The 17070-nt window shown below is 41.8% G+C and overlaps 1 protein-coding gene across 12 annotated transcripts in view; it reads left to right on the top strand.

The window, feature by feature from the left end:
- The window catches only part of FREM1 (FRAS1 related extracellular matrix 1), a 151110-nt gene that overhangs the window by 72998 nt on the left and 61042 nt on the right, over positions 1–17070 (top strand). For all 12 annotated transcript variants that reach the window (XR_009763176.1, XM_061630186.1, XM_061630171.1 and 9 more), the window contains 4 exons: positions 6654–6906; positions 8715–8912; positions 12300–12485; positions 15630–15826. Coding sequence is in view for 11 of the 12 variants with exons in the window: in XM_061630186.1 (XP_061486170.1) it covers positions 6654–6906; positions 8715–8912; positions 12300–12485; positions 15630–15826 (834 nt within the window). In the remaining variant the exon portion in view is untranslated. The remainder of the gene's footprint in view (positions 1–6653; positions 6907–8714; positions 8913–12299; positions 12486–15629; positions 15827–17070) is intronic.

Here is a 17070-nt window from a genome sequence, read left to right as displayed (position 1 = left end):
TAAATAAATAAATAAACAGTCCCCACCTTCTCAGGATAAACAACAATTTGTTACTGTTCTCAAGAAATTTAATTTAAAAGATACCTGGAATGAATTACACCAAGAGACTATAGCTTTATGTTTTTCTCAATGACCGCTAAATCCCGTTCCAGGTTGGACAGTATCCTCATCACAACAGATCTGCTTCCATCTGTAATTAATGCAGAAATAGGAGCAATAAGAATCACAGATCATGGTGCAGTCTCAATAACTACAGAAAATACACAGTTCAATAAAAAACCCTTTGACTGGAAATTTAACCCTATATTACTGACCACACAGCCAAGCAGAGGCATGATCCACAAGGCTTTAAATAATTATTTCAAAGAAAATAATACTCCAGGAATGCCAGTCAGAACTCAGTGGGAGGACATGAAAGCTGTACTCAGGGGAATTTGTATAAAAGAACTATATGAAATTAAAAATATAAATAATTTGCAAATTAATAAACTAGACAAGAAGATAAAAGATCTAGCACAAAAATATGGGAAAACAGGTTCCCATCAGATTTATAAACAAATAGAAATAAAACGTAAAGAATTAAACCTACTGAAAGTTAACAAAACCATGGTTAACATTCTATATAGAAAGCCAGTGTGGTGTAGTGTTGGACTACGACCTGGGAGACCAGGGTTCGAATCCCCACACAGCCGTGAAGCTCACTGGGTGACCTTGGGCCAGTCACTGCCTCTGAGCCTCAGAGGGATGCAATGGTAACCCCCCTTTGAATACTGCTTACCATGAAAACCCTATTCATAGGGTTGCCATAAGTGAGGATCGACTTGAAGGCAGTCCATTTCCATTTCAACATTCTATACACTAAACACAGGTTTTATGAGTTTGGTAGCAGAGGCTCATGGTTACTAGCAAACAGGATTAAACAAAAACACAAAAAACATACTGTAACTACAAAAGAAAGATGGCTCAATAACTTGTTGTCCAATGGAAATTAGGGAGACATTTGCTACTTTTTAAAAAAACTTATACCAAAATAATACTGTAGATCCAGAAAATACTGAGAAATTTATACAAAAAGCAAAACTTAATTCCTGCAAAATACAGATAAAAGAACACTAATGGTGTAGTGGCTAAGGTGTTGGACTACGACCTGGCAGACCAGGGTTCGAATCCCCACATAGCCATGAAGCTCACTGGGTGACCTTGGGCTAGTCACTGCCTCTCAGCCTCATGAAAACCTATTCATAGGGTCACCATAAGTCGGAATCGACTTCAAGGCAGTACATTTACATTTTTAATGAAAAATATTAGTAAAGAGGAAATTGAATCAGTAATTAAATCGCTTAAAACAAATAAAACACCAGGACCAGATGGTTTTACCAATTTATTTTAAAAACGATATAGATCATTATTGATTCCACAATTATCAAATCTTTTTAACTTCCAGGCGTGGACTCAATCTAAAATTGTAGTCCTTTTAAAACCTCATTGTGATCCCCGACTGACAGATTCCTATAGACCCATAGCACTACTTAATACACATTATAAAATATTTACTTCAATTATAGCCAATAGATTGAAACATATAATTCCAAAATTAATTCATTCTGATCAATCTGGTTTTGTGTCACATAGACAAATTGCTGACCCCTGAAGAAGAATTTTAAATCTTATTAATTATTGTAAAATTAATTGCCCCTTTATATCTTTAGATATTTTTAAAGCATTTAACTGCGTACACTGGCCTTTTTAAATGTCAGTAACACAAAAAATGAATTTTGGTAATGAATTTATAACACTAAAAAAATTATTCCCCAACAATAGCATCTGTAAAAATTAATTCGATTGACTCACCCTATATTGACATATGCTGTGGCACCAAACCAGAATGCCTATTGTCATCTCTCCTATTCCTCTTTAGCAATAGAACCACTAGCACAGTATTTGAGAATCAACAATAAAATAAAAGGAATTGAAATTGGGAATGAAACATATTTGGTTAGTATGTATGCAAATGATACAGCCCTACTTATTACAAACCCAGCAGAAGCTGTACCTCATATCAAAGATATACTGGAAACTTTTGCAAATGTCTCTGGGCTTTGGGTGAACCTTAAAAAATCTGAAGCATTATGTTTCCATATTCCCCCCGTGGCTCAGAGGTGATTCTCATCTGCCCTGGGAGTTAGTTTGTGCCCAAGGCAGTTGCGAAATTTAGGTATACATATACATAAAAATATGAATAAACTGTTTATGGATAATTATAGACCCTTGTGGTATAACATAAAGGCAGATATGAACCGGTGGACCAAATTAAAACTCTCTCTATCTGCTCGAATAGCCACAATAAAAATGAATGTTTTACCTAAGTTAACGTTTCTTTTTCATGCACTCCCAGTATATGTAGCTGAAAAACAAGTTAAAATTTGGCAAAAGGAACTAAGTCATTTTATTTTTGAAAAAAATCTCCTAGGATTAAAAAAAACATTATTATTTTGTAAATCCAATAAAGAGGATGGGGAGTCCCACACATAAAAATTTATTATGATACCAACCAGTTATACCACCTACTACAACTGATAATAGGTGACAAATAAAAAAAAATGGACTCAATTAGAAAACACCGAAATACAAGGTGTTCCGCTGGGAACATGGCTCCTTAGACTAAAAGCAAATAAAACAATAATGCAAATCAGCAAAAATCCATTTACAACTGCTTTGCTCAGGATCTGGGGACAATGGTCACAATGACTCATACCTAAACCTTTAGTCTCTTTATTCTTTCACCAGGAGTTTTTCAGTAAAAAATATTTACCATAGCAACAGTGGGAAGAACAAGGATTATTTCATTTAAGAGATTTTTACCCCAATAAAGCTTTAATAAGAGAAAGAAACTTTAAACAAATAGTGGGCCAATCATGACTTCAATGGCTTTTTTTTGGAGACAAATTCATGATTTTCTTTCCCACCCAAAAATCGAAGCACAAGCAATATCAAACCTAGCATCTTTGAAAAATATAATTTTGGCAGCACAAAACGGAGAAAAGGGTATCTCTAGACTATATAACCTACTTTTAGATATGGGGTCAGAACAGCTAACAGGACTCAAACACCAATGGGAGGGAGATTGGTTGACGGAACTGGATGACAGAGACAATTGTAGAATAATCTTTTGATACCCACTTCCTTCCATCAAGTTCAGGAGGTAATGTTAAAAATTGCCCATCGCTGGTATGCTATTGCAGTATACGCATCGACGGTTAACCACATCCTCTCCCCTAAATGTTGGAGAGTATGTGGTTCAATTGGCTTCCTGGGAACTGTACCTTAATAACACTGAGCCCACCCATGTAGCCGGTCATGCTCTCGACCTTGTATTTGTCCTGGGAGCGGTAGGAAGTGTTCTGAAGTTGGGGGCTATTTCTTTTACCCCCGTGTCATGGTCAGATCACTATCTGGTGAATTTTGACGTCTCGATGCCACACTCCCTCCGCAGGGGTAAAGGACCTATTAGAATGGTCCGCCCCAGGCGCCTGATGGATCCAGAGGGATTCCTGACTGCGCTGGGGGAATTGGAACCTGCTGAAGGTCGCCCGGTCGAAACCCTGGTGATGGAGTGGAATGAGGGAATCACCAGGGCATTAGACCAGGTGGCTCCGAAACATCCTCTCCCCCTGAATAGAACTCAGACAGCACCGTGGTATACACCCCGGTTGCGTAGTCTGAGGCAGGAGGTGAGACGGCTAGAGTGCCGGTGGCGGAAATCCCGTTCTGAAGATGCTCGGACACAGGTTAGAGCAGCAATAGCTGCCTACCAGGTGGCAATAAGGGCAGCAAAGAAGGATTTCTTTGCTGCCTCTATTGCATCCGCAGAGTGCTGTCCCAGGAAGCTGTTCCAAGTGGTCCGAAGCCTGGTCGGTCCAGCTGCTCAGGAACCCTTGGAACACTCTAAGGCTTCCTGTGACAAATTGGCAAAGCACTTTGCTGATAAAGTCGAGCACCTGAAGAACTCGATTCCGTACGCTGTGTATGCAGTGGAGGATCCAGAGTTGACCAATTGCAGTCCGGTTCAGTGGGATCGGTTCCAGCCTCTTCCTTCTGAGGATGTGGACAAGGTGCTTTCAACGGTAAAGCCTACCACCTGTCTGATTGATCCTTGCCCATCATGGTTTCTTATGAAATGTAGGGAGAAATTCGCCCCGTTTCAGATTTGCCATTTTTGGGGAAGATCATTGAGCGAGTGGTGGCTGGCCAGTTGTCAGCACACTTGGATGAAACGGATTATTTGGATCCATACCAATCGGGTTTCAGGACTGGACATGGTACTGAAACAGCCTTGGTCGCTCTGGTGGATGATATGAGGAGGGCATTAGATAGGGGAGAATCCACCTTTCTTGTCCTCCTGGATCTCTCAGCGGCTTTTGATACCGTCGACCACGGTATCTTGTTAGATCGCCTGGAAGGATTGGGAATAGGAGGCACTGTTTTGCAGTGGTTCCGTTCCTTTCTCTCTGACAGGCATCAACAGGTAGCATTGGGGGATGAGGTTTCAGACCCTTGGCCCCTCACATGTGGAGTGCCACAGGGCTCTATCCTCTCTCCCATGCTATTTAACATCCGCTGGGAGCTATCATCAGGAGTTTTGGGCTGCGATGTCACCAATATGCTGATGACACGCAGCTCTATCTCTCCTTTAAATCTTCACCAGAGATGGCTGTGGAGACCTTGTCCAAGTGCCTGGAATCTGTGAGTGGGTGGATGGGAAGGAACAGACTGAAGCTCAATCCTGATAAGACCGAGGTGCTACTTGTGGGTGATGGGGAGGTTGGGTGCTGTTGACCTACAGTTTAATGGGGTAAGTTTACCCCTGAAAGATCAGGTCCGCAGCCTCGGGGTGGTTCTTGATTCCAGGCTGTCCATGGAGGCTCAGATTTCGGCAGTGAGCCGGGCAGCTTGGTACCAATTACATCTCATACGGAGGCTGCAACCCTACCTCCCTATTCATCAGCTCCCACTGGTGGTACACGCCCTGGTCACCTCTCAATTAGACTACTGCAATGCGCTCTACGTGGGGTTACCCTTGAAAACGGTCCGGAAACTACAACTGGTGCAGAATGCGGCGGCACGGTTGCTTACAAACAGCCGCCGCCGTGATCACATCACGCCAGTATTATTTCACCTACATTGGCTTCCAGTTGTTTTCCGGGCCCAATTCAAAGTGTTGGTATTAACCTTTAAATCCCTGTACGGTCTCGGCCCAGTTTACCTGAAGGAGCGCCTCCAGTACCACAAATTAAGCTGCCCAACCAGATCAGCCACACAGGGCCTTCTCTCAGTCCCACCAACGAAAACAGCTAGGTTGGTAGGGACTAGAGAGAGGGCATTTTCAGTGGTGGCCCCCACTCTCTGGAACTCCCTCCCATTCGATCTTCGCCATGCCCCTTCCCTGGATACATTCCGCCGGGCCTTAAAAACTTGGCTCTTTGGACAGGCCTTTAGGATTTCCGGGGAGGGCTAACTTTTTTGGGATACTTATTATCTATTGATTGCCCTAACTGATCTCATGCTGCTGTGATTAATGACTTCATTGTATTTTATCTGCATTGTATTGTATTTTACTGAATTTTAGTTTGTACGTCGCCTAGAGTGGCTTCGGCCAGATAGGCGACACAAAAATTAAATTTTATTATTATTATTATTATTATGTACCACCATATGTGGTGGACATGTGAAAAAGTTAAAACCTTTTGGAATGCTATTTTCAAAGAAATTAATCAAATAACCAATCAAGACATCACTCAAACAGCACAACTTGCTATTTTAAATTTATCGATTGATTCTAATAAGAACATACAATGTAAGAACTTGATAGGCCATCTACTTATGGCACCATCTACTTATGGTGCTTATGCCAAGCACCGGAAAGACCTAAAGGGTGCTTCAATAAAATATTGGTTGCAGAAAGTATGTCATATAGCGCTCATGGAAAAAATTAACATCTAAGCTCTGAATAGCAAGGGGAGAGTTGAAGAAAGAAACCTTTGTGGACACTTGGTACCCTTTCATAATGTATGTAAGCCAAACAACACACGGATGGACCCCACCAATAGAACGTGTGGCCAGTTGGAATGCCTAAACCATAAAATACTTTCATTTAGATAAGGTTCCGTATATCTATTTATTTTCTAGTTTTGTTAACATATTAAATATTATAATAAAGTACTTAAGTGCATATAGAATATACCATTGCTTGGGACGGGGGGAGGGATACAGTTTAGGGGGATATAGTAAATATAAGATAGTTTAGTAAGTACTATTTTTATGTATGGATTGTATTTTGATTATTGATGCTGTGTTAAAGATTTGTAAATTTAATATAAAGTATATATATATCTCAAAAATAAGAAATAGGCCTAGACTGTGTGTTGATTAGGTAGAAAAAACAGGTACTTACTCTCCATTGATTCTAAAATAATATCATGTGCATGCAGCCTGTACATATAGGGGAAAACAAAAACAAAAAACAATTTACTCTTTGTCTTAAACACATCCTTCATCTGCAGCTTTTAGTCTTTGCCAAGAAAACTATGCTTGCATACACAAATAAATGGCTAATGTGCTTTTAACACAATGTTTGTTTGCATATTTTTTCCCAGGTGAAGCCAGTAAATGATGAACCTCCTGTCCTGAATGCTGACCTCATTCCCTTCATGCAATGTCCAGAGGGTCAAGTCGTGTCCATCACCTCAGAGAACCTTTATGCTACTGATGCAGACAGTGAAGACATGCAGCTGATGTTTATGCTCGCTCGACATCCTAAACATGGGGTTGTGAAGAAAGATGGAATTGTGGTGGATCATTTTCTCCAAGCAGATGTTGTTTCTGGAGGAGTGGCCTATGAACATAAAAGTGAGTTAGAGCAATGCTCTGATCATATATCCAGGACAAGTCTTTACTATGCTGATGAAATCAGTTGCAGTTCCATTATAACATCTCACAACCATATCTGTAGCTTAAAGGTGGCTCCATTGTGTCTGAAGGGTCCTTTGGGATGGTATTTTTGTCTTTCTGTGCCACTACTACCCTATATATGGAAGTGAAAAACTAGAAGTCATTGCAGAAATTTGGGCAGAGGCACCTGCAAGTGGAGCAGAAAATTGCTCCACCCAATTCTCTGCAGTAGTTACTTCCCTATCAGCCCCCAATGCCACAGCCCCCCCCTCAGCCGGGTTCCCCAGTCCTCAGGGGAGCATTTTCAGGGAGCTGCTGGGGGAACTCACAGGAAGATAGGAAAGGTAGCTTCCACCTGCCCCCTTCTGTGTGTGGATCCAGCCCTTATTGAATAATAATGAGTGCTTCTTTGAAAATTAAATGTCTCTGAAAATTCAAATATTTTGATTTATATGTTAAGAATGAAAAAATACTGAGTGTGGTCAAGCCAAATTTAAGCACCTCTTGGTTTCATTTTATTTCAGCAGGAGAGACTGGAACATATGTGTAACTCTACCTTTTGATGCAATGGGACTTCAGAGTCCTTGGCTGACCCATGCCCATTGTTTTCAAAATAGTTATTGGGGAAAATACTGGAACATGGAATTGGAATTGCTTTAACATTAATAATTCCTATATATGGCATACCCTTTAAGTGAGAGTTATATGTGATGGTTAGGGATGGGCGAGAAATTTGATTCAGTTCACATTTCAAACCGAAGCTATCAAATTCACACTTTCTAAAACATTATGAGAACCAAAACACAGCCAACCTTTGAAATTCACACTTCTTTGAATTTTACAATGCAGTTCGCCAACCAACCAATGTTTACAAAAATGCATATGTTAGGGGAAAGTGTGCATAAAAATGAGTGAAAGTAATATACAAAAATTTGTTATATGATGAGAAATTGCTTGCAAAAACGTGTATATTGATCAAAACTGCCTACACAAATGTGTATTAGGAGAAATTTGCACTAAAATGCTGAAGAATTCTATGAGAATCTTTTTAAAAATTTGCAAATTGCTGAAGAAATGTGGAGAACTGAATTTAAGAAGGGAAAAATGAGAAACTGAGAAAACCAAAATTGACAGATCTTTCCATCCCTAGCATTGGCTAATAAAGGGCAATTTGATTCCTCCTGCCTCATGGCTAATAGAGAATAATTCAATTTTTTTCTCCAGGGCTTAGTCTTTTTATCCTATCTGTATGAAAAAAATGCATGTATGCATGATACAGAAAAAAAAGACTTTACGCACATCCTGTTGATATCCTTGCGATTATCTCTTGTAAGGCAGGGAAGCTGTTCACTGGGTAGGTTAGAGCCTCTATGCTAGCTTCCCATCAAGTGGGTCACTGTTGCTTATGGGGAGGGGTGAGGTAGCAGGGAGGTCGATATGGCTAGTTAGCCATTTTTGGGAATAGAAAACTGAGGCTCTCCAGGTGTTGACTTACTACAACTCCCATCCTCCCTGACTATTGGCCACATTGGCTAGAATGATGGGAATTGGAGTCCAACAACATCAGGATGACCACAGGTAAGCCATCCCTCTTGAAAGGAATAATACACCATAAAAACAATTTTAGAAATTTATCTTGAACTTCATATTCCTTATTCTTGATCTTGTGACTATTGCTGAAAATATTTTGCCATCTCTGCATGTTTCCTATAGGAGTTTTTGTCTGGTATAAATATCCTGATTATCTATATGTTTCCCCCCCTTAGGTGGAGAGATTGGCTTGATTCCTTTATTTGATATCCTTACTTTTGTTGTCTCGGATGATGAAACTGGCGCAGATGTCAATTCCTGTTGTTATGATGGAACTCCCTTTCCTCCTGTGCCACTTCATAAAGCTTTTCCAGTATATGACATTAACATCACAATATTTCCTGTAGACAACCAGCCACCATCCATTTTTGCTGGTAAAAAAACAACAACCTTAATTTTTATGTATGCTCAGTTGGCATGTTGAGAATGTAGATTGGGTGAATCCATGCTATGTTCAGCGTGTAGCAAAGTGGCCATGGGATTGCTTCCTCACAATTCAAATCACAACTTCATCCATCTTTCTGTGCCACTCCAAAGTGGGCAGAGTGATGGTGCAATAAGTGTGGGTTGAGTTGCAAGTAAGACAGGCAGTGATCACATAGTAGTTCAGGATCTGATGAGCTCTTCAGGCATCTACTCAACAAACATTTGGTGGATACTAATTTAGATCCTAACCAGACACAGTGCTAATTGCATCACTAGGAACCATGTTCTTGTTTTTTTCTTTTTTCAGTTACCAGCACAGGAAATTTTTTTATTGGGACTGGAACATGTGAAGAGGTGACGTTTAACCCTTCCCTCTCTCACCTCTCTCACCCTCGGTGTCGCAGAGGACTCTCCGTGGCACAGAGCAGTAAGCGGCGGTAACGCAGCCGAAGCTCTGCTCATGGCCGGAGTTCAATTCCAACGGAAGGAGGAAGTCGAATCTCCGGTAAAAGGGGTCGAAGTCCACTCAGCCTTCCATCCATCCGTGGTCAGTAAAATGAGTACCCAGCATATGCTGGGGGGTAAAGAAAGGCCGGGGAAGGAACTGGCAATCCCACCCCATATATACGGTCTGCTTAGTAAACGTCGCAAGACGTCACCCTAAGAGTCAGAAACGACTCGCACTATAAGTGCGGGGACACCTTCACCTTTACCTTTTACTCTCACCACATTGACACATTCTGAGAGGAGGGGCGGGATAGAAATTTAATAAATATATAAAATAAAATAAAAATCACCCCCCATGGGTACTTGGCACCAATCGGAGCTTTTTTTTTTTTTTTTGCCTAATTGCAGTGCAGGGGTGATTTTTGTCAAGATTGTGGAAGGAGAGTGAAAAATTAAAGCTCTCCTATTTTCTGGAATCCCAATAAAACTTGGAGTGGGGGAATATCTAATTAAATAAAGAAAAAATGATGACATGATTGCAGAGTGGCACAGATCCTTCTCATGCAAATGTTACCTGGCCTTTCCAGTCACTTGGAAAGGGACAATGTGTTCTGCCCCACCCTTGTGATTCTGTCACTTAGATATTATCAAGCTGATGTGGGACCGGACCATATGGAGTGGCTCCCACATTGCTGTGGCAATGCATGATCTAAGTCTTGGTCTTTACTAGCATGCAGACACAGTGATCCATGTGGAAAGAACGCTAAATGCAAGGAATAACAAAGAGTAGCCAAAAGTTGTATGTCTGAATCTAAATGGCTAGTTTTGTTACTTGAGTCCATGTTCAAGTCAATGGTGAAATATGAGGTCTGGTCTATACATGAAATAGAATGAGGTGGTAAAGTCCTGAGAAGGTAGAATTTATTATAACATTTCAGATTGCAGGTGGAGATTATATTTGAGGATGCTCCCATGTGACAAATAAATCTGCTTGCAAGTAGAAACTAGCATAGATGTGAGAGGGCTGGGTTAGCCTCTTTCTCAGTGATGTTACAGTATTGTCTTTACTTGCAAGGAAGTGGGCTTTTTTAAAAAAAAAGTGAAGGAGCATTCAAAAATACAGTACTCATCCCTGCAGCTTGACAATGGTACAGCCTACTCTGCCACTTCAGGATTCTGCCATTGTTTTGCATGTATAAACCAGGCCTAAACATAAAGAAAGGTAACACTCCTTAAACCTTAATTTAAAATCAGGAACTTTTTTTTAGAACAATAAATAAAGGAGAACTGATTGATGCTAAGATTACAGCTCAGGATCTGAACTGTAGGTGTTCAATCTGTTGGGCTACGACCATGCTAGGTGGGTCACACAAAACTTGCTTTCTCCTCCTCTCCAGGGCAAGAGTTGTTCTGCTGCCTCCCCAGGGAAGCTTCCCGGCTCATTGCAGCAGCAGAGGAGCGAGGCAGCAGAGGTGGCAGGGAGGAGCAGTGCAGGCAAGCTGGAAAGGAAAGCTCATGACAGGCTGGGGCAGCTCCACAGCAACTGTCCTCTGCTGTGTTACCATTGCTTGCCTTGCTGATGCTGTTGCAGGCTCAGTGGTGTAGGTCGAGGAGGAAAGCAGCAGGCAGCAGGACGGTTGCTGAGCTATCCTGAGTTTTCCCCATTACTCACCTGGGCCACCCACATCCATCTTCCTTCCCCACTTCCCTCTTCCTTGTGGGTTGGGGGAATGCTTAGACAGGTCTGAAAGGGGTGAGGGAGCGGGATGGGAGATGGAGGGAGCCTTAGCCAGGTCTAAAGGGGGTGGGATGAAAGAAGTCTTAGCCAGGTCTAAAGGGTGTTTGGTGTGTAGCGAAATGGAGGGAAGCTTAGCCAGGTCTAAAAAGAGGATGGCTGGGTGTGGAAACAGGTGAGTCTTAGTGAAGTCTAAATGGGATTTGGTGGGTGGGTATGAAAAGGGAAGGATGGTTAACCAGATCTACCCCCCCAACTCATTTTTTTCTCCCACCCTGTGGGCCAACTTTGACGGGTGGGTGAAGCAACCCTCCTGTCAGTCATGTGATATCACATCAACAGTGAAAATGTGAAAGTGGGCCCTATGTTGCAGGATGGGAGCCAAAGATGGGTCTTGAGTCTGGACCAGTTGAAGACCAGTGGTGTTAGGACAATGCTGTACTGTGCATGTTAATTTATTATTTATTATTTATCAAGCACCTAAGGCTTTCAAACCACTGTACAAAGATTTTTTTAAAAAAGACAATCCCCTGCAGGTTCACCTTTAAAAAATGATGGTGTTGCTATTAACTGGATTTCCAAGAATAAAAAATCACAGGACTGAAATGATCCTTAAATGCCTTGACCAGACACTACATCCATTCTGTTGTGCAGCAATTTCAATAACTGTTTCTTTGTAACTGAGTGGCATTATATGAAAGCAAGCTATTTTGCCAATATTGCGTGCATGTTCGCTACTTTTCAATGATGTATGTATGAGCAACTTTGTGATTTGCAGTCTATCACCCAAGCAATGTTCTGGAAATGAAGTATTGTCCCAGCAGGGAAATTAAGCACTGATGCATGAAAAAATGGTTCGTTATGAGCAATTCGTAACAGCTCTCCGGCAATTAATGCTGTGACAAACAGAGGTAACAACCGATCTTGAGCAGCACATAAACCATACTTAATAGCTTATCAGCAAAATTGTTTTGCAAGTGAGTTCCCCCCCCCCCATTCACTTGGTGAAAAAGAAGAGTCATTGGTACAACCGGAAAACAGATGAACGATGGCTTTCCCCATCAATTACTAGCAGTGTTTCTTTAGCTTGAAACATCCTTGCAATTCAAGCTCCTTAAGTCATGGTGCTCATCATTGTATCATTTGTTTGCAGGTGCCATGTTTGTTGTGGATGAAGGCTCCTCAGCAGCCATTACAGTTAGCCACTTGTATGCCACCGATCCTGACACCAACACAGATGACTTGCAGCTTGTTTTAGCATCTCCTCCCCAGTTTGGGTACATAGAAAATATATTGCCTTTCCCTGGCTTTGAGAAAAGCAACATAGGAATAAGCATAGGTAAGTGTGTGCTATAGCGAAGGGCACCTTGTCTTTAAATCCACCCTCTCTGTTACTTCATTTTGTCGTCCTGTGGTCAAAGGTTTGCACTGGACAAGGGCCAGCATCAGCATCTTTGGGTTTTTGTCCCACTGCTGCTGACACCACTGCCTTAAGCCCCCTTCTTTGGTGCTCCAATTGATGCCAGGTGACTGCCATTGTGATTACCCACAAATCCCAGAGAGTGAAGCTAAGTCATTTCAGAATAATGTGGGTAATTATAGGACATTGTGGGTAAATCCTCCTCCTTTCCCATTGTTTGCCTTTGCTGGGTAAGTCTGCCCCCCCATTCCTGTGCCTGGCAGAAATGCATGATGAAGGAGAAGGAGGAAGGGCTAAACTGCATGGAGGACTCCATATCTATCAAACCTGGAGACAATTCAACCTGGAACAGAGAAACAAACTCTCTCTGGGGTGTTTTTGAATTTGCATGACCCTCAGGGTTGGCCTTTAGGCAGAATGAGTCAACCAACTCAGGCGGCAGATGATGGAACCATTTGCCTCTATTGCCACACAGCATCTCCCGAGCCTGACCTGCTGCCTCAGGTATGGTGGAGGATTCCATCCTGTCACCAGCCCACTTGATTTCTGTACATGAACCGAGGAGGGCCCTGCATCTTGTCCTTCGCCTCAGGCAGCAGAATGTCTTGGGCCAACTTTGATGAGACTCCATCTCCTCGAACCTCCCTGCTAGCCATCCAAGGGCCATTGTGTTCCTCAGAAATAACCAGGGGAAGTTAAGGATGGACGTGGCCCTAAAATTAGGGAAATTGTGACCTAGGAAACTGGCTATAAGACATTTGGAGCAGGAAGCATTTGGACTGAGAAAAGGGTTTTGTGGCTGACTGACAAACAACTTCCTTGTTGGGAATATTTGGAGCTGCTGGGAATTATTCAGCATTGACAACTGGAGGTGAAAGGCAAAGCCTCTGAACTTTGTAAGCTTATCAATTCACAACTGGAATAATTACATAAACTTACAGAGCTACCTTGAGCTAAAGTAAAGGTAAAGGTGTCCCCGCACTTGTAGTGCGAGTCGTTTCCGACTCTTAGGGTGACGTCTTGCGACGTTTACTAGGCAGACCGTATATATGGGGTGGGATTGCCAGTTCCTTCCCCGGCCTTTCTTTACCCCCCAGCATATGCTGTATTTATTGACCGCGGATGGATGGAAGGCTGAGTGGACCTCGACCCCTTTTACCGGAGATTCGACTTCCTCCTTCCGTTGGAATCGAACTCCGGCCGTGAGCAGAGCTTTCAGCTGCGTTACTGCCGCTTACCACTCTGCGCCACGGAGGATCTTTTACCTTGGGCTAGTCAGATCTTTAGTTCAGTATTATTTATTTATTTATTTATTGCACTTGTATACCGCCCCATAGCTGAAGCTCTCTGGGTGGTTTACAGCAATCAAAAACATTAAAACAAATATACAATTTAAAACACATATTTTAAAAACAATTTGAAACACAATTTTAAAATTAAAACAATTTAAAACACATGCTAAAATAGATATTGTCTTCTGTGACTAGCAGCAGCTGTCCAAGATCACGAGAGCTTTTTAAATAGATATGAGAAGGGCTGAAGTTTGGATCTGCTTCATAAAATGCTCTGCCACTGAGCAATGGCTCCTAAGCAATGTTTAAAAAGTGTTTAAAGGTGACAATGCACCATATATTTCCTGCAGCATCTTGAATCTTCTATTATCATTATCATTATCAACCTGCCCTTCACTCTGAGGTCCCTAGTGGGTTACAACAGTTTAAAAATACAATATTAAAATCAGTTAAATTTACAGTGGGCCTTAAAACGTATGTCTCAGGTGTCAAAGGCCAGAGTAAAGACGTGCATATGATGAAAGCTACATAATCAAGGTGCCACATGTATCTTTGTGGGGAGAGAATTCCACAGCTTAGGGGCTGCCACAGAGAGTGCCCTCTCCCAGGTTGCCCCTCCCCCCAATATCTGAGGGCAGTAGATCTACCATGAGGGCACCTCTGCCAATCTTAGCTCCTGAGAGGGTCTATGTGGGCAACATTTCTAACCACCAGACAGCAAACCAGTTGCACAATACAATAAATACAAAACATAAAAAGTTTGTTCATTAATATCTTACAATGCAGTCTAAAGTCACTGCAGTGAGGTCACTGAAGATATGGCAACTGAGACACATTATTCATTCATTCATTTATTAGATTCCCTGCCCCCCCCCGTTCCTCCAAGGAGCTCAGGGTTGGTACTACAAGGTTCTACCCCTCCATTTTTCCTTGAAACAACCTTGTGAGGTAGGTTAGGCTAAAGGGGAGCAACTGACCCAGTGAGTTTCGTGGTTATGAAGTGATATGAACCTGGTCGGAGTCCTTTGCTTTAACCCCTGTACCACAATAGCTCCCATGATTGTGATGTGTGCCTCACAATCCTCTGTCCCGTTGCAAGGGACTTCTTGGTTCACATCTTCAACCATTTTTTTCCAGCTGCCTCATTTTGGAGCTCTCTCAACCAAGTCAGTAGGCTTGTATAATGGATGTGAGGATAATTCCTGGCAGACCTGTAATTCAAGCAACTCATGTTTTGTCTGAGGCCTTATTTGTACAGGCTTATTCTGAGCCATGTTAAGTCTGAAACCTGGAGAGCCGCTACAAGGCAGAGTAGACCATATTGAGCTAGATGGACCAATGGTCTGACTCAGTAGAAGGCAGCTTCCTCTGTTCCTGAGCTGGAGAGAGAAAGAGAGTTGTTAGCGATATGCTGCCTTATTGTTGGCCAGGCTGAGACTATTGCTGAGTGGTGGGGCTAAAAAACTGGACGTGTGTGTGTGCAGACAAATGCTGTTCCAGCTGGCTTCCTACAGCACTTGGATGTTAAAAAATTAGCCCAAAGTTTTGAGAGATTTGCTCCACTAGTAATAAATACCTTGGCCTGGACACACAGTAAACTCCCAGTTTTCTGTAAATGTCATCCACAGAAGCATTTTAGAGGACACACCTTTTCTTTTCAATGGACACCTCTAGTCAAAAGAAGTGTACATGCTAGTGATGGGTCGGCTATTCCAAACGGGAAAGGAGAATGTGCATTTCGATTAACTTGCCATTTCTTTCAAACATCTAGCCTCATTTCAGTTGAAAAACATGAAGGCCCTGGTGATAAATTATGTCCAGAGCAGGCACAGAAGACTAGAACCAACCACAGACCAATTCATGGTTTATGCCACTGATGGGAAACGTCGTTCGATGGAGACACCATTTTATGTATTAATCAACCCAACAAATGATGAAGTTCCAGAATTCATGGCGAGGAATATTACAGTAAGGAAGGAAATACAACCTCCCCGCTGTCTCCTTTGCCAAAAACAATAAAGCTGCCCTCTACTTCTGCTTCCTCTCCTCACAATTTTTCCAACACCTGCCATGTACTGTATATATTTCTTACATTTATATCATGCCTTTCTTCCATCATGGAACCTAAGGCAGTGTATATGTAGTTCCCAAGTAGTCACCCATCCAGGCACTGACCAGATCAAGACCAGCATAGCTACAGGAAGATGTTGGCCTCATGTGCCTCCAGACCATGATCTCTGGGATCATCATTTTATTCACTAATAGGCAAAAAACCTTGCGGTTTAAGAACATACCTACAGCCAAGAGGTATTTCTATCAAACTTTAAAAAGCAGGGAAATTGCACAGCTACAGTGAATGCACCAGGGTAGCAGGAGACCTGAACTCTCTGAGATATTGTACTGCCCTACAAATTGGTCAAAATGCAAACACCATTTGGGTTGGTCTTTCACAGTCCAATCCACTTCCTGTGTAGCTTGGAAGAATTTGGTAACGTGCCTCTGAGCATATGGTGAGTGATGGCAACACCTGCCATCTTCAAAGATAGAGAATTATATTTTTGTATGTTTGTTGGTGTTCTTACTTTGCTTCTTTCCTGTGTTACTAATGTTTCTATAGAGAATCTAAACTAGAAAATTTTATTTCCCTCATTATTCATCCTAGAAATCTGTGTCAAATTTATTTTTATTAATTTCAAAGCCTTTTTATTGGTCAATGTCATATGATGGTGAAGACAGCCTTTTGTGTTTCAAATTGGAGGTTATGTTCTATTTCTATTTTGGGTGCATTAACAGTTAAATCTGAAACTGGAGTTTGATGTAAGATCAGACCGATTACAATACGTTGCTACTTCAGCAACGACTCTAGCTGTTGGAAAAAAGAGGATGCATGTTTTCAGCCTGCTATGTTTAAACCACTTTATTTAAGGCAAAATGGGCATGGTCAATTAAAAACATAGAGCACACCTAGAATTTTGCTAGAATATATTTCACCTCCCACTGTTTTATCTTGTGCAAATTGAGACACTCCTGAGGTCCACTGGAGACTATTCTGCAGAAGTCAGTGCCATTATTTATTGTAAACCGCCCAGAGAGCTTCAGCTATGGGGTGGTATACAAATGTAATAAATAAATAAAGAATTTCACAATTATGTTTGGAGTTTTTTTAGTGTAAATTTTGCAAAGTGTTGCTTTACTTCACATCTTCACAGAAA

Source organism: Rhineura floridana, chromosome 1 (genome assembly GCF_030035675.1).
Source record: "Rhineura floridana isolate rRhiFlo1 chromosome 1, rRhiFlo1.hap2, whole genome shotgun sequence".
NCBI classification, from domain to species: domain Eukaryota; kingdom Metazoa; phylum Chordata; class Lepidosauria; order Squamata; family Rhineuridae; genus Rhineura; species Rhineura floridana.
Note: the sequence above shows the minus strand (reverse complement) of the source record. Positions and strands in the feature narration are given on the sequence as shown.